We start from the raw sequence: 18,930 nt of genomic DNA, 5'->3' as shown, positions 1-18,930 counted from the left end.
TTGATCAGAAGCCAGAGAGGCTGTTTGTGGGCGATGACTTGGGGTCTCGTTGGGGTGGGGAGGACAGGTCTGGCTCCACCCCCATCCCATGAGGCCCAAGATGTCTCGTCACTGCAGGCCCAAACCTGACTGTCCAATGGCCTCTGGAGGATGACGGCCACCGAGCTGCCAGGGGGAAGCAGGCAGAGGGACAACACCCTTTCTCCCCTGGAGTGGCCTGGAGACAGTAACTTACTGCATGGTCCGGATGCATTTCTGCCAAAAGCCACTGGGTTTCGAGATTTGTTTCCGAGTCTCTGGGATCAAGGCTGTTAAGCAGCTTGATCAGGAGCCAGAGAGGCCGTTCGTGGGCGATGACTTGGGGTCTCGTTGGGGTGGGGAAGACAGAACCAGCTCCACCCCATCCCGTGAGGCTCTGTGTGTCTCTTCACTGTGGGCCCAAACCTGACTGTTCGGTGGCTTCTGGAGGATGGCGGCCACTGGGCTGCCAGGGGGAACAGGCCAAGGCATGAAACCTATTCCCACCTGGGTTGGCCCAGCATCCGTAACCTATGGCAGGGACCAGACACCTTTCTGCCAAAAGCTGCTGGGTTTTGAGATTTGTTTCTGAGTCTCTGGGGTCATGGCCATTAAGCAGTTCAATCAGGAACCAGAGAGGCCATGCCTCCAACTATATAGCTGAGCCGGAGGTGGTTTGTGGGTGTGTTTCCCACATACCTAACTTTTGGCCGTTTACTTTTTTGGTAAACTTTGTCCCAAGTTTTTGGGGTCTGGCTAAAGGCACAGCAACAATTTTGGGGTAACTGGAAGTCTGAAGGCACCATCAGGCTGCTGATGCGCTTGCCTCACAGGTACAGATTGACCTGCTGGCAGCACCATACCCCCTTTCCTCATATTTTCGACAGAAGTAAAATTTGACACAATCAACAAGTAGGGCCATTTAAAATATGCATACAGACATATAAGTGAATATAAATATATATACTAAATGCATAAGTATATACATACAAAATGTACAGGTATCTATACATGTAAAATGTATTAATATAAAGACATAAGAAAAATGTAAAATAAGAAACCTTTATTTGATGTTGAATGCACATATTTTTTTCTCTTTATTTAGCTTCTATTGGTTTTAGCCTATGTTTTCTTATCTGTACAGGAATGTTTGAGATTGATAAGGTTTAATTTGTTTTTTTTTGTATTGAGTAGTAATTTATAAGAATTAGTATTTGGTGCAAGCAAGAAACTCATAGAGAAATAGTAAATCCAGATCATTGGCAGCACACAGCAGATGTATAAAACAGATATAGAACCACTTCTCTCTCAAAAGTGCATTGGAAATTTTTCCTAGAGCTTCACATGCAACTTCTTTCATATTATTCAGATTTATCTTCTGATTATTATGTATGAGAAAAGAAACATGTACTGAAAACACTCAAAGATTAATGTTAATAGCAAATTTATTCTGTGTGATACTATATAAAAATATGAAAGTTGCCTTTTTACCTATAAATATCGATCATGAAAACAAATGGTGGTTAAGTTATAATATTCAGCTTTAAGAAGTGAGAATGCGATATCTGAAATGCAGTGAAAAAATTTCTGAAAACCAGATCTACATTTTGATTGAGTTAGGTCATATGAGTATTTCCTGACATCACAATAGTCTCTTGAGGAGGGCTGCCTTGACTTCCATCCTCTTCAGGAACATCCTGGAGAGCTCTCTGCAGAATTAATTTGAGGCTCCTTTTTTGCTGTCCTTGGTGGTGTCTATAAGAACCAACAAAGAAGTAAATGATGGGATTGGCACAGCTGTTGACACAGGCCAAAAGATTTGTCACTATACTTGGGATTAAGGGGTTCATAGGAGAAATAATTGACAACCAAAATAAGAGAAAATTATAGATTCCCCAGGGCAGTCCAAAGAGGAGGAATACCAGCACTGTGAGCCCGATGGTCACATACAACCTGGTCAGCTTCAGCTTCCGGAAGTCACACAACAATCTGGTCAGCAGCACCAGGCTGGACCCAAACAGAAGCACAAAGGAGAAAATCAGCCATGTGGCAATGATGAAATCTATTAGCTTACATAAAGAGCTATCAGGTTCTTTAAACAATAAGCCTCTGAACTCCATTCTCAGGATGATCAGGAGCAGGGACAGGGCCCAGATCAGGGCACAGATGACAGATGACATTTGTTTTGGGCGGTGGAAACGATACCACATGGGTTTTAGGACAGACAGGCAGCGCTCAGTGCTAATGGCAGTAAGAATGCTCAGGCCTACAACATAGGGAAAGACAAAAGTTATTAAAAAAACTGGGAACAGTTTGGAGAAGTCTATTTTGAAATCGCTGACAAAACTCATTATGGAGGATACTATGTGGGTGGATAGACATCCAAAATCAGCTACTGCCAAGTTGAGGATGTAGACGGAGAAAGCAGTTCTCTTCATGCAGAAACCCAGGAGCCAGAGCACTACAGCATTTCCTGCCATCCCCACTAGAGTAATGAAGAATTTCAGAAGGTTTGAGATCAGCAAAGCCATGTGAAATGGATTTTGAAAATCCACCGTGTTACTTGCATTCTGTGATGTGCTTTTAGTCACCCAGGCTGTGACAGTTAAATTCATGCTCAGATACTCTCTGCTGGTGTTTCTGGAAATAGAAATGAGAAAGAATTTTCAGTATAATCATTGATTCTCATGTCCATACAAGTCCAGTTTCTGTTGGTCTTGGGTATTTGTTTTCCCTGACCTTATTTCTTCATAAGAGATAGATTATTGTATATATACAATTTTCCTAACTTCACTTACAATAAGAATAATCCATGCCTGGCACCCACTTCCCACCCAAACTCTGGATCCCCGAAAGGCAGCCTCCACCGCCAGGACACAGGTCTGGGGCACTTGCCTCCACTTCCACAGTGAGCGACAGCAAAAAACTCCTAGAAACAATAGACTTGTATAGTAAAGTTGCAGGCTATAAAATGAATACACAAAGGTCCATGGCTTTCCTATATGCAAACAGTGAGAGAGAGGAAAGCGACATGAAAAAACAATCCCGTTCACAATTGTGCCCCAGAAAATCAAGTACCAGGAATCAGCTTAATTAAGGAAGTACAGGACCTGTACAAAGAAAACTACAAAACGCAACTTCAAGAATTAAAAGAGGACATGAGAAAATGGAAAGATATCCCCTGCTCATGGGTCGGGAGACTTAACATTGTCAAAATGGCAATACTACCGAAAGCATTGTATAAATTCAATGCAATCCCTATAAGGATACCCATGACATTCTTCAAAGAAATGGAGCAAACACTCCTGAAATTTATATGGAACAATAAGCCCCCACGAATAGCTAAAGCAATTCTTGGGAAAAAGAAAATGGGAGGAATCAACCTCCCGAACTTCAAACTGTACTACAAAGCAGTAATAATTAAAACAGCATGGTACTGGAACAAAGGTAGAACTGCAGACCAATGAAACAGGGTTGAATACACTGAAATCTCCCCTCAATCATATGATCATCTAATCTTTGATAAAGGTGCAAGTAATGTGAAGTGGAGTAAGGAAAGCCTCTCTAACAAATTGTGCTGGCGTCACTGGACGGCTACATGCAAAAAAAATGGGCTCAGAACTCTGCCTAGCACCATCTACAAAAGTAAGATCAAAATGAATTAAAGTCCTCAACATCAGACCAAAAACATAAGGTACATTGAAGACAAAGTTGGCAAAACCCTCCATGACATTGAAGCTAATGGCATCTTCAAAGATGCCATGACACTGGCCGAGCAAGTGAAAACAGAGATAGATAAATGGGACTCTCTTAAACTAAGATGCTTCTGCACACCCAAAGTAACTGTGAACAAATTACAAAGACAGTCTAGAGAATGGGAAAGGATATTCGCCGAATACACATCTGACAAGGGCTTGATATGCAGGATATACAAAATACTGGTTAAACTCCACTAGAAGAAAACATTAAACCCCATCCAAAAATGGGGCAATGAAATGAACAGAAATTTTCGCAAAGAAGAAATCCGAATGGCAAAAAAGCACATGAGAAAATGCTCAACATCATTAATCATCAGGGAGATGCAGATCAAAACCACAATGAGATACCATCTCACACCTCAGAGACTTGCCCACATTCAAAAGAACAAAAGCAACCGATGCTGGCGCGGATGTGGCGAGAAAGACACACTCCTTTACTGTTGGTGGGAATGCCGACTAGTTCAGCCCTTCTGGAAAACAGTGTGGACCTTTCTCCAAAAATTAGAAATTGAGCTCCCTTTTGACCCAGCAATACCACTCCTGGGGACATATCCTAGTTAGGCAAAAGTATAGTTGCAGTGACATCTGCACTTGTTTGTTCATTGCAGCACTCTTTACAATAGCCAGAAACTGGAAGAAACCTGAATGCCCAAGAACAGATGACTGGTTAAAGAAACTTTGGTACATCTACACAATGGAGTACTATGTAGCTGTTAGAAAAGATGAAGTCATGAAATTTACATGCAAGTGGTACAACATGGAAAGTATCATGCTAAGCGAAATGACTCAGAAAGAGAGGGATAGACATAGAAAGATTGCATTCATCTGGGGGATATAAAGTAACAAAATATGAGATTAATACCCAAGAATAGCTGAGATCAGCACCAGAAGGATTACTCCAAAGCTTTGGGGCCAGCCGGGCATTCTAGAGGAAAGGGCAGCTCAGATAGAGAATGAAGCACCAAATAAAGGGTGTTTGGATGATCCTCCCAGGAGGGAAGATAAATATCGTAAGTAGACTATGGACTGAACATGTTTGCCACTCAATGCCTCTTTTGCAGTCCACAACGCCCAAAAGGAGAGAGAGAACACGCATGGGGGAATGGGGGTGGGGCGGAAATCATCCATTGTGGTGGAAAATGGGCACTGGTGGAGGCATGGGTATCTGATCATTGTATAATCGAAACCCAAGCACAAAAAATTGTACATCTACAACTGTACCTCATGGTGTTTCACTAATAAAAAAAAACAGAAAAAAACAAAATTCAATAAAAGAAATGCTCAATTTCTTTACAAAAAAGAGCTTGGAGAAGGAACAACAAAAGGTGCCAAACCCAAAGAGGAGGAAGGAAAAATTGAAACTCAGAGCAGAGATTATCGAGATGGAAACCCAAAAAAGAATCTGAAAGATCAATGAAACCAAGAGCTGGTTCTTCGAGAAAATTAACAAGATCGATAAGCCTCTAGCAAAACTCACAAAGAAAGGGAGAGAGAAAACCCTAATAAACCGAATCAGAAATGAAAAAGGGGTCATTACAACAGAAACTACAGATATCCAAATGATCCTCGGGGAGTACTTTGAGAAACTTTATGCCACGGAACATCAAAACCTCGAGGAAATGGATAAATTCCTAGACTCCTACAGACTCCCAAGGCTGAACCAAGAAGACCTGGAATACCTGAACAGATCTATCACCACCAAGGAAATCGAAATGGTAATAAAAAGTCTCCCCAAGCACAAAATTCCTGGTCCGGATGGATTCACTAGTGAATTCTTCCAAATCTTTAAAGAGGACTTACTCCCAATCCTCTTTAAGCTTTTCCACGAAATTGAAATATCAAAAGCACTTCCGAACAGTTTCTACGAAGCAAATATCACACTGATACCACAAGCAGACAGAGATACCACAAAGAAAGAGAACTACAGACCGATATCCCTGATGAACACAGGTGCAAAGATCCTCAACAAACTACTAGTAATAGAATCCAACTACTCATCAAAAAGATCATACACCATGACCAAGTAGGATTCATCCTAGGGATGCAAGGATGGTTTAACGTTCGGAAATCAATCAACATAATCCATCATATCAACAAAAGAAAAGATAAAAAACATATGATCATATCAATAGATGCAGAGAAAGCATTTTACAAGATTCAGCACCACTTTATGATGAAAACCCTAGCCAAAATGGTTATAGAGCGGACTTTCCTCAACATAGTTAAAGGCATCTACCAGAAGCCTAAATCAAGCATCATACTCAATGGGGAAAAACTGAGAGCCTTCCCTCTAAGATCAGGGATGAGACAAGGATGCCCACTCTCTCCACTGCTGTTTAATATAGTACTGGAATTACTTGCAATAGCGATTAGTCAAGAAACAGAAATTAAGGTCATTAAGGAAGGAAAGGAAGAAATCAAGCTCTCACTATTCGCAGATGATATGATTCTATACATAGAGAACCCAATAACCCTCACCAAAAAACTCCTAGTAACAATAGACTTGTATAGTAAAGTTGCAGGCTATAAAATCAATACCCAAAAGTCCATGGCTTTCCTATATGCAAACAGTGAGAGAGAGGAAAGCTACATGAAAAAACAATCCCGATCACAATTGTGCCCCAGAAAATCAAGTACCTAGGCATCAGCTTAACTAAGGAAGTAAAGGACCTGTACAAAGAAAACTACAAATGCAACTTTAGGAAATAAAAGATTGCTCTAGCGGGCCCAGTAACGTCTCCATTGGAGACTTTGTTGTTACTGTGTCTGGCATATCGAATACTCTCGGTAGCTTGCCGGGCTCTCCGAGAGGGGCGGAGGAATCAAACTCGGGTCGGCCATGTTGGCTGCGTGCAAGGCAGACGCCCTACCCGCTGTGCTATCGCTCCAGCCCAGGAAATAAAAGAGGACATGAGAAAATTGCAAGATATCCCCTGCTCATGGATCGGGAGACTTAACATTGTCAAAATGGCAATACTACCGAAAGCATTGTATAAATTCAATGCAATCCCTATAAGGATACCCATGACATTCTTCAAAGAAATGGAGCAAACACTCCTGAAATTTATATGGAACAATAAGCCCCCACGAATAGCTAAAGCAATTCTTGGGAAAAAGAAAATGGAAGGAATCAACCTCCCAAACTTCAAACTGTTCTACAAAGCAGTAATAATCAAAACAGCATGGTACTGGAACAAAGGTAGAACTGCAGACCAATGGAACCGGGTTGAATACACTGACGTCTTCCCTCAATCATATGATCAACTAATCTTTGATAAAGGCGCAAGTAATGTGAAGTGGAGTAAGGAAAGCCTCTTTAACAAATTGTGCTGGCGTCACTGGACGGCTACATGCAAAAAAATGGGCTCAGAACTCTGCCTAACACCATCTACAAAAGTAAGATCAAAATGGATTAAAGTCCTCAACATCAGACCGAAAACATAAGGTACATTGAAGACAAAGTTGCAAAACCCTCCATGACATTGAGCTAATGACATCTTCAAAGATGCCTCGCCATGGCCAAGCAAGTGAAAACAGAGATAGATAAATGGGACTCTCTTAAACTAAGAAGCTTCTGCACCTCCAAAGAAACAGTGAACAAATTAGAAAGACAGTCTACAGAATGGGAAAGTATATTCGCCGAATATACATCTGACAAGGGGTTGATATCCAGGATATACAAAATACTGGTTAAACTCCACTAGAAGAAAACATCCAACCCCATCCAAAAATGGGGCAATGAAATGAACAGAAACTTTCTCAAAGAAGAAATCCGAATGTGAAAAAAGCACATGAGAAAATGCTCAACATCATTAATCATCAGGGAGATGCAGATCAAAACCACAATGAGATACCATCTCACACCTCAGAGACTTGCCCACATTCAAAAGAACAAAAGCAACCGATGCTGGCGCGGATGTGGCAAGAAGTACACACTCCTTTACTGTTGGTGGGAATGCCGACTAGTTCAGCTCTTCTGGAAAACAGTATGGACCTTTCTCCAAAAATTAGAAATTGAGCTCCCTTTTGACCCAGCAATACCACTCCTGGGAACATATCCTACTTAGGCAAAAACGTATAGTAGAAGTGACTTCTGCACTTGTTTGTTCATTGCAGCACTGTTTACAATAGCCAGAAACTGGAAGAAACCTGAATGCCCAAGAACAGATGACTGGTTAAAGAAACTTTGGTACATCTATACAATGGAGTACTATGTAGCTCTTAGAAAAGATGAAGTCATGAACTTTACATACAAGTGGTACAATATGGAAAGTATCATGCTAAGCGAAATGAGTCAGAAAGAGAGGGATAGACATAGAAAGATTGCATTCATCTGGGGGATATAAAGCAACAAAATATGAGATTAATACCCAAGAATAGCTGAGGTCAGCATCAGAAGGATTACTCCATAGCTTAGGGGCGAGCCGGGCATTCTAGAGGAAAGGGCAGCTCAGATAGAGAATGGAGCACCAAATAAAGGGTGTTTGGATGATCCTCCCAGGAGAGGAGATGCATGTCGTAAGTAGACTATGGACTGAACATGTTTGCCACTCAATGCCTCTTTTGCAGTCCACAACACCCAAAAGGAGAGAGAGAACACACTGGATTGTCCTACCACAGAGGCAGGGGGCATAGGGGGATGGGGGTGGGGGGATATCATCCATGGTGGTGGAAAATGTGCACTGGTGGAGGGATGGGTATCTGATCATTGTATAATCGAAACCCAAGCACAAAAAATTGTACATCTACAACTGTACCTCATGGTGTTTCACTAATAAAAAAAAAACAGAAAAAAACAAAATTCAATAAAAGAAATGCTCAATTTCCCCCAAAAAAAAGCTTGGAGAAGGAACAACAAAAGGTGCCAAACCCGAAGAGGAGGAAGGAAATAATAAAACTCAGAGCAGAGATTATCGAGATGGAAAACCAAAAAAGAATCTGAAAGATCAATGAAACCAAGAGCTGGTTTTTCGAGAAAATTAACAAGATCAATCACTTAATCACTTAATCACTTAACTTCCCGTTAGTCGTCGATTTGCTCGAGCGGGCGCCAGTAACGTCTCCATTTGTCCATGTCGCGTGCTAGTGTAGCCCAATGGCATCTCTTCGCTCCGGGAACATGGAGGGCCTCAAACCGATCGTTCATGACCTTGACAAAGAAGTCTGACCATCTGGTAGGTGGGCGGCCACGTGGTCTCTTGACATCCCGTGGAATCCAATCAGTAACAGCTCTAGTCCAACGGTCGTCTTTAAATCTCATTACGTGACCAGCCCATCTGATTTTCGACACCTTGGCAAATGAGACAGCGTCCCTGATCCTTGATCGTCGACGGATGTCAGAACTCCGGATTCGTTCTCTCATTTGAGTGAAACGTGATATTCCAAGCATAGCTCTTTCTATTCTTCTTTGGGAGACCTGAATGGCGTTCTCATCTTGTTTGCATAGGGCCCAGGTCTCTGAGGCATATGTTAATGCAGGAAGAACAGTGGAATCAAAGAGATGTGCCCGGAGCCGGAGGTTCTTCGTCCTCTTAGCTATTTCTTCGACGTTCTTGAAGGAGTTCCAAGCCGCTCTCTTCCTCCTGCGCAGCTCGGGTGCCAGGTCATTTGTCATGTTGACCTCTCGACCTAGGTACACATAGCTGTTGCATTCGGAGATGGTCGTTCCATTGAGAGCGAATGGGGCGTCAGGAACAAGGCTGTTTCTCATAAACATTGTCTTCGTAAGATTCAGCTGTAGTCCTACCTTTCCACACTCACGGTCAAAGTCGGCCAGCATTTGTGCCGCTTGGCTGATGTTTGGTGTTATTAAAACAATGTCATCAGCAAAGCGGAGGTGGTGTAGTTGCCGACCATCTATCTTCACTCCCATTCCTTCCCATTCCAGTCGTCGCATGATGTTCTCGAGGGTGGCACTGAAGAGTTTCGGTGAAATGGTATCACCCTGCCGCACCCCTCTCTTGACATCAACGATCACTTCTTTGTAGAATGGTGAGATCCTGGTAGTGAATCCGCAATACAGCTCACGGAGGATCCTGATGTATTGGGCTTGAATGCCCTGATTGGCTAGGGCTTCAATGACCGCTTCCGTCTTAACAGAATCAAAGGCCTTCTTTAAATCAATGAACGTTAAGCAGAGCGGCATCTTGAACTCCCGAGAAACCTCAATGAGTTTGGTTATTGTGTGGATATGGTCGATGGTGCTGAATCCTTTGCGAAACCCTGCTTGCTCACATGGTTGTCCTTCATCTAGTGTTCTGCCAATCCTATTCAGGATGACTCGAGTGAACAACTTGTAGATGACAGACAATAGGCAGATCGGGTGATAGTTGCCAATGTCATGGATGTCTCCCTTCTTGAACAGTAGTACGGTCCTGCTGGTTTTCCATTGAGATGGAACCTTGCATTCAGACAGGTAGCGAGTGAAGAGCCGAGCCAGTGTATTGATGAGTACTGACGGCAGGTTCTTCAGGTGTTCAGGTCTGACCTTGTCTGGGCCGGGTGCTGTTTGCTTCTTTACTGACAAAATGGCGTGTCGGATTTCGGAAGGGAGAACGTTGGGAACGACATACCCATCCTGTGGAATTTGGTATGTCGGCAAGTGGACATGGCTATCGAAGAGATTTGAGTAGAAGTCATGGATAATCTTCTCCATTGCCGTTCTGGAGGATGTGATGGATCCATCAGGACGTCGGAGGGCAGTCATCTTGGTCTTATAGTTGGCGAAGGACAGGCGGGCGTTACGAATACTTTTCCCGGCTTCTGCCGCATCTACCAGTACTTCTGCTCTTCTCTCTTTGAGGTCTTCCTTGATCGCATCTCTGCACTGCTTTGCAAGCTCGGACGTTAGCTTGCGGTTGCCTGAGGCATGCGCGAAACCACGCTGGCGAATTAGCTCAAGAGTTTTCGAAGATAGGCGACTTTTTGTGGCTATCTCTCTCTTGGCGTTCCTCGCACATTCATGGAGGTGCTGAACCAGTCGATCGTATTCCTCGTCAATGTTGTCAACAATGGCATCTTCCCATGTTGCCGCAATAGTACCAAAGAGTTCCCAGTTGGTGGTCGTTCTGGGAGTTCTCTTTTTGAACTTTGCAGCCCTTTCTCCCCGCTCTGTGAAGTAGAATTTTGCACGAAGGAGACGGTGGTCCGATCCCGTTCGAAATTTTGGGACAACAGCGACATCAGTCAGGCAAAACCGTCGATTGAATATGATGTGGTCTATTTCGTTGTGGAATCGTCCACCGGGAGACTCCCATGTCCATCGTTTAGATTCTGCCTTCTGGAACTGTGAGTTACCATGAATGGTCTTGGTCGACATGATGAACTCAGACAGTCTCTCACCCTGTTCGTTCCATTCTAGGCCATGGGTTCCGATGTGAAGTTCTTCAGCTGATCTTCTCGGTCCTATCTTGGCATTAAAATCACCCACAATGATCTTGTAGAAGGTGTGGTCTTCTTTATAGAACTTCTCTAGCTCCATGTAGAACTTCTCGATTTCTCTTTCATCATAATGAGATGTTGGTGCGTAGACAACGAAGATAGAAACTGCAGGCAGTGAGCCACATCTATTCAAATGTAAACGTCCGATTCGGGTTGTTAGGCATTCAAATGAATCAATGCTCTTGGCCAAGTTTGTGTTGACAAGGACACCGACGCCTCCAACACCTCTTTTATCGCATGTTCCGAGGAACAATTCTTCTCCAGTGTCGAAAACGGCATGGTGAGATTCGTGTCTTCTTGTCTCGGTCAGACCAATGATGTCGTACCATATTTGATAGGGTTCAAATATGGTAACACCTACAAGGGTGATTAGAGGTCACCCCAAAAGCCTCTATACCTCTCGGAAAGACTGGCAAGCTACCGAGAGTATTCCGCCCGCACGGAAGAGCCTGGCAAGCTATCCGCTGTGTATTCGATATGCCAAAACCAGTAACTACAACTGGTCTCATTCACCTGACCCTGAAGGCTTCACCGACATGGCAGCACTGAGAAGGATGAGAAAGGAGAGGCCGACAAAATCTCAAGGCCGACCTAGGCTGCCACAACGAAGGAAGACAAAAATGATCGTCTGTACTTTCAATGCACGTACGCTAGCATCAGATGCATCCATCAACAAGATCAATATGTCCTAGCAAAACTCACAAAGAAAGGGAGAAAGAAAACACTAAGAAACCGAATCAGAAATGAAAAAGGGGTCATTACAACAGAAACTACAGATATCCAAAGGATCCTCGGGGAGTACTTTGAGAAACCTTATGCCACGGAACATCAAAACCTCGAGGAAATGGATAAATTCCTAGACTCCTACAGACTCCCAAGGCTGAACCAAGAAGACCTGGAATACCTGAACAGACCTATCACCACCAAAGAAATCGAAATGGTAATAAAAAGTCTCCCCAAGCACAAAATTCCTGGTCCGGATGGATTCACTAGTGAATTCTTCCAAATCTTTAAAGAGGACTTACTCCCAATCCTCTTTAAGCTTTTCCACGAAATTGAAATATCAAAAGCACTTCCGAACAGTTTCTACGAAGCAAATATCACACTGATACCACAAGCAGACAGAGATACCACAAAGAAAGAGAACTACAGACCGATATCCCTGATGAACACAGGTGCAAAGATCCTCAACAAACTACTAGTAATAGAATCCAACTACTCATCAAAAAGATCATACACCATGACCAAGTAGGATTCATCCTAGGGATGCAAGGATGGTTTAACGTTCGGAAATCAATCAACATAATCCATCATATCAACAAAAGAAAAGATAAAAAACATATGATCATATCAATAGATGCAGAGAAAGCATTTTACAAGATTCAGCACCACTTTATGATGAAAACCCTAGCCAAAATGGTTATAGAGCGGACTTTCCTCAACATAGTTAAAGGCATCTACCAGAAGCCTAAATCAAGCATCATACTCAATGGGGAAAAACTGAGAGCCTTCCCTCTAAGATCAGGGATGAGACAAGGATGCCCACTCTCTCCACTGCTGTTTAATATAGTACTGGAATTACTTGCAATAGCGATTAGTCAAGAAACAGAAATTAAGGTCATTAAGGAAGGAAAGGAAGAAATCAAGCTCTCACTATTCGCAGATGATATGATTCTATACATAGAGAACCCAATAACCCTCACCAAAAAACTCCTAGTAACAATAGACTTGTATAGTAAAGTTGCAGGCTATAAAATCAATACCCAAAAGTCCATGGCTTTCCTATATGCAAACAGTGAGAGAGAGGAAAGTTACATGAAAAAATCAATCCCGTTCACAATTGTGCCCCAGAAAATCAAGTACCTTGGAGTCAGTTTAATTAAGGAAGTAAAGGACCTGTACAACGAAAACTACAAAATGCAATTTCAGGAAATAAAAGAGGACATGAGGAAATGGAAAGATATCCCCTGCTCATGGGTCGGGAGACTTAACATTGTCAAAATGGCAATACTACCGAAAGCATTGTATAAATTCAATGCAATCCCTATAAGGATACCCATGACATTCTTCAAAGAAATGGAGCAAACACTCCCGAAATTTATATGGAACAATAAGCCCCCACGAATAGCTAAAGCAATTCTTGGGAAAAAGAAAATGGAAGGAATCAACCTCCCGAACTTCAAACTGTATACTACAAAGCAGTAGTAATTAAAACAGCATGGTACTGGAACAAAGGCAGAACTGTAGACCAATGGAACCGGGTTGAATACACTGACATCTCCCCTCAATCATATGATCATCTAATCTTTGATAAAGGTGCAAGTAATGTGAAGTGGAGTAAGGAAAGCCTCTTTAACAAATTGTGCTGGCGTCACTGGACGTCTACATGCAAAAAAATGGGCTCAGAACTCTGCCTAACACCATCTACAAAAGTAAGATCAAAATGGATTAAAGTCTTCAACATCAGAACGAAACCATAAGGTACATTGAAGACAAAGTTGGGAAAACCCTCCATGATATTGAAGCTAATGGTATCTTCAAAGATGCCTCGCCATGGCCAAGCAAGTGAAAACAGAGATAGATAAATGGGACTCTCTTAAACTAAGAAGCTTCTGCACCTCCAAAGAAACAGTGACCAAAATGCGAAGACAGTCTACCGAATGGGAAAGGATATTCGCCGAATATACATCTAATTAGGGGTTGATATCCAGGATATACAAAATACTGGTTAAACTCCACTAGAAGAAAACATCCAACCCCATCCAAAAATGGGGCAATGAAATGAACAGAAACTTTCTCAAAGAAGAAATCTGAATATGAAAAAAGCACATGAGGAAATGCTCAACATCATTAATCATCAGGGAGATGCATATCAAAACCACAATGAGATACCGTCTCACACCTCAGAGACTGGCCCACATTCAAAAGAACAAAAGCAACCGATGCTGGCGCGGATGTGGCGAGAAAGACACTCTCCTTCCCTGTTGGTGGGAATGCTGACTAGTTCAGCCCTTCTGGAAAACAGTAAGGACCTTTCTCTAAAAATTAGAAATTGAGCTCCCATTTGACCCAGCAATACCACTCCTGGGAATTTATTCTAGTTAGGCAAAAACGTATAGTTGAAGTGACATCTGCACTAGTTTTTTTCATTGCAGCACTCTTTACAATAGCCAGAAACTGGAAGAAACCTGTGTGCCCAAGAACAGATGACTGGTTAAAGAAACTTTGGTACATCTACCCAATGGAGTACTATGTAGCTGTTAGAAAAGATGAAGTCATGAAATTTACATGCAAGTGGTACAACATGGAAAGTATCATGCTAAGCGAAATGAGTCAGAAAGGGAGGGATAGACATAGAGAGATTGCATTCACCTGGAGGATATAAAGCACAAAATATGAGATTAATACCCAAGAATAGCTGAGATCAGCACCAGAAGTATTACTCCATAGCTTAGGGGTCAGCCAGGCATTCTAGAGGAAATGGCAGCTCAGATAGAGAATGGAGCACCAAATAAAGGGTGTTTGGGGGATCCTCCAAGGAGGGGAGATGCATGTCGTAAGTAGACTATGGACTGAACATGTTTGCCACTCAATGCCTCTTTTGCAGAACACAACACCCAAATGTAGAGAGAGACCACACTGGATTGCCCTGCCACAGAGCCTGGGGGGTATGGGAGGATGGGGGTGGGGGGATATTATCCATGGTAGTGGAAAATGTGCACTGGTGGAGGCATGGGTATTTGATCATTGTATAATCGAAACCCAAGCACAAAAAATTATAAATCTACAACTGTACCTCATGGTGTTTCACTAATAAAAAAAACCAAAAAAAGCAAAATTCAACAAAAGAAATGCTCGATTTCTCTAAAAAAAAAGAGCTTGGAGAAGGAACAACAAAAGGTGCCAAACCCGAAGAGGAGGAAGGAAATAATAAAAGTCAGAGCAGAGATTATCGAGATGGAAACCCAAAAAAGAATCTGAAAGATCAATGAAACCAAGAGCTGGTTCTTCGAGAAAATTAACAAGATCGATTAGCCTCTAGCAAAACTCACAAAGAAAGGGAGAGAGAAAACCCTAATAAACCGAATCAGAAATGAAAAAGGGGTCATTACAACAGAAACTACAGATATCCAAATGATCCTCGGGGAGTACTTTGAGAAACTTTATGCCACGGAACATCAAAACCTTGAGGAAATGGATAAATTCCTAGACTCTTACAGACTCCCAAGGCTGAACCAAGAAGACCTGGAATACCTGAACAGACCTATCACCACCAAGAAAATCAAAATGGTAAAAATAAGTCTCCCCAAGCACAAAAGCCCTGGCCCGGATGGATTCCCAAGTGAATTCTTCTAAATCTTTAAAGAAGTCTTACTCCCAATCCTCTTTAAGCTTTTCCACGAAATTGAAATATCAAAAGCACTTCCGAACAGTTTCTACGAAGCAAATATCACACTGATACCACAAGTAGACAGAGATACCACAAAGAAAGAGAACTACAGACCGATATCCCTGATGAACACAGATGCAAAGATCCTCAACAAACTACTAGCAAATAGAATCCAACTACTCATCAAAAAGATCATACACCATGATCATGTAGGATTCATCCCAGGGATGCAAGGATGGTTTAACATTTGGAAATCAATCAACCTAATCCAACATATCAACAAAAGAAAAGATAAAAAGCGTATGATCATATCAATAGATGCAGAGAAAGCATTTGACAAGATCCAGCACCCCTTTATGATGAAAAGCCTAGCCAAAATGGGTATAGAGCGGACTTTCCTCAACATAGTTAAAGCCATGTACCAGAAGCCTAAATCAAGCATCATACTCAATGGGGAAAAACTGAGAGCCTTCCCTCTAAGATCATGGATGAAACAAGGATGCCCACTCTCTCCACTGCTGTTCAATGTACTACTGGAAGTACTTGCAACAGCAATTAGGCAAGAAAAATATATTAAGGAAATTCAGGTAGGAAAGGAAGAAATTCAACTCTCACTATTTGCAGATGATATGATTCTATACTTAGAGAACCCAATAACCTCCACCAAAAAACTCCTAGAAACAATAAATTTGTATAGTAAAGTTGCAGGCTATAAAATCAATACCCAAAAGTCCATGGCTTTCCTATACGCAAACAGTGAGTGAGAAGAAAGTTACATGAAAAAATCAATCCCGTTCACAATTGTGCCCCAGAAAATCAAGTACCTTGGAGTCAGTTTAATTAAGGAAGTAAAGGACCTGTACAACGAAAACTACAAAATGCAATTTCAGGAAATAAAAGAGGACATGAGGAAATGGAAAGATATCCCCTGCTCATGGGTCGGGAGACTTAACATTGTCAAAATGGCAATACTACCGAAAGCATTGTATAAATTCAATGCAATCCCTATAAGGATACCCATGACATTCTTCAAAGAAATGGAGCAAACACTCCTGAAATTTATATGGAACAATAAGCCCCCACGAATAGCTAAAGCAATTCTTGGGAAAAAGAAAATGGGAGGAATCAACCTCCCGAACTTCAAACTGTACTACAAAGCAGTAATAATCAAAACAGCATGGTACTGGAACAAAGGTAGAACTGCGGACCAATGGAACAGAGTTGAATACACTGACGTCTTCCCTCAATCATATGATCATCTAATCTTTGGTAAAGGTGCAAGTAATGTGAAGTGGAGTAAGGAAAGCCTCTTTAACAAATTATGCTGGCACCACTGGATGGCTACATGCAAAAAAATGGGCTCATAACTCTGCCTAACACCATGTAGAAAGGTAAGATCAAAATGGATTAAAGACCTTAACATCATACCAGAAACCATAAGGTACATTGAAGACAAAGTTGGCAAAACCCTCCATGATATTGAGGCTAATACTATTTTCAAAGATGCCATGCCATTGGCCGAGCAAGTGAAAACAGAGATAGATAAATGGGACTATCTTAAACTAAGAAGCTTCTGCGCCTCCAAAGAAACAGTTACCAAAATGCGAAGACAGTCTACATAATGGGAAAGAATATTCGCCGAATACACATCTGACAAGCGGTTGATATCAAGGATATACAAAATACTGGTTGAACTCCACAAGAAGAAAACATCCAACCCCATCCAAAAATGGGGCAATGAAATGAACAGAAACTTTCTCAAAGAAGAAATCCAAATGTGAAAAAAGCACATGAGGAAATGCTGAACATCATTAATCATCAGGGAGATGCATATCAAAACCACAATGAGATACCATCTCACACCTCAGAGACTGGCCCACATTCAAAAGAACAAAAGCAACCGATGCTGGAGCAGATGTGGCGAGAAAGTGACACTCCTTCACTGTTGGTGGGAATGCCGACTGGTTCAGCCCTTTTGGAAAACAGTATGGACGTTCCTCAAAAAATTAGAAATTGAGCTCCCATTTGACCCAGCAATACCACTCCTGGGAATATATCCCAGAGAGGCAAAAATGTGTTGATGTGTAGCCGAAGTGACATCTGCACTTGTTTGTTCATTGCAGCACTCTTTACAGTAGCCAGAATCTGGAAGAAACCTGTGTGCCCAAGAACAGATGACTGCTTAAAGAAACTTTGGTACATCTACACAATGGAGTACTATGTAGCTGTTAGAAAAGATGAAGTCATGAAATTTACATGCAAGTGGTACAACATGGAAAGTATCATGCTAAGCGAAATGAGTCAGAAAGAGAGGGATAGACATAGAAAGATTGCATTCATCTGGGGGATATAAAATAACAAAATATGAGATTAATACCCAAGAACAGCTGAGATCAACACCAGGAGGATTACTCCATAGCTTAGAGGCCAGCCGGGTATTCTAGGGGAAAGGACAGTTCAGATTGAGAAGGGAGCAACAAATGGAGGGTGTTTGGAGGATCCTCCCAGGAAGGGAGATGCATGTTGAAAGTAGACTGGACTGAACATGTTTGCCACTCAATGCCTCTTTTGCTGATCACAACACCCAAAAGGAGAGAGAGAGAACAAAAGGGAATGCCCTGCCACAGTGGCAGGGGGGCATGGGTGGTTTGGAGGGAGGGATATTTTCCTGGTGGTGGAAAATGGGCACTGGTGGAGGGATGGGTATTTGTTCATGGTATGACCGAAGTCCAAGCACAAAAATTTGTAAATCTACAACTGTACCTCTTGGTGTTTCACTAATAAAAAATAAATAAATAAATAAAAAGAAGTGTCACAAATAAAGGATTTGTTAGACGAAATTAAAAACTTAGTAATTGCCCTTAACTTGATCATTGTATAACTGAAACCCAAGCACCAAATTTGTAAGCCTATAACTGTACCTCATTGTGTTTCACTAATAGAAAAGAAAAAAATATATAAAAAGAAAAAAATTAAATAAATAAAAAAAACTAAATAAAAAAAAACTTAGTAAGTGCCCTTAGCAGTAGGATGAATACAGCTGAAGACAGGATCAGTGAGCTTGAAGATGAGCAACAGAAATCCCATAGGGTAAAACAAGCAATGGGAAAAGACCTCAAAATGGCTCTAAGGAGAATCAGAGACCTAGGGGATGACGCCAAGAGGAACAACATTAGAATCATTGGAGAACCAGAAGGACAGCGAGGCTACCCCAATGAAAAAACCACAGTCAAAAAAAATTGCTAAAAAGTTCCCAGATTAAAAAATCTCAGACATACAGATCCAAGGAGCCAGAAGGGTACCAGCTAAAAGAGACCCTAATAA

General features: G+C 41.8%; 1 protein-coding gene across 1 annotated transcript; it reads right to left on the bottom strand.

Annotated features, from left to right (window-relative positions):
• Positions 1-1,634: 1,634 nt before the first annotated feature.
• Positions 1,635-2,633, bottom strand: LOC130016150 (mas-related G-protein coupled receptor member X1-like). The gene has a single exon (XM_056106807.1). It carries the CDS (start codon positions 2,631-2,633, stop codon positions 1,635-1,637), a length of 999 nt encoding a protein of 332 aa, XP_055962782.1.
• Positions 2,634-18,930: the final 16,297 nt, after the last annotated feature.

Source organism: Sorex fumeus, unplaced genomic scaffold, assembly GCF_029834395.1.
Source record: "Sorex fumeus unplaced genomic scaffold, SorFum_2.1 ptg000007l, whole genome shotgun sequence".
Lineage (NCBI taxonomy): Eukaryota > Metazoa > Chordata > Mammalia > Eulipotyphla > Soricidae > Sorex > Sorex fumeus.
Note: the sequence above shows the minus strand (reverse complement) of the source record. Positions and strands in the feature narration are given on the sequence as shown.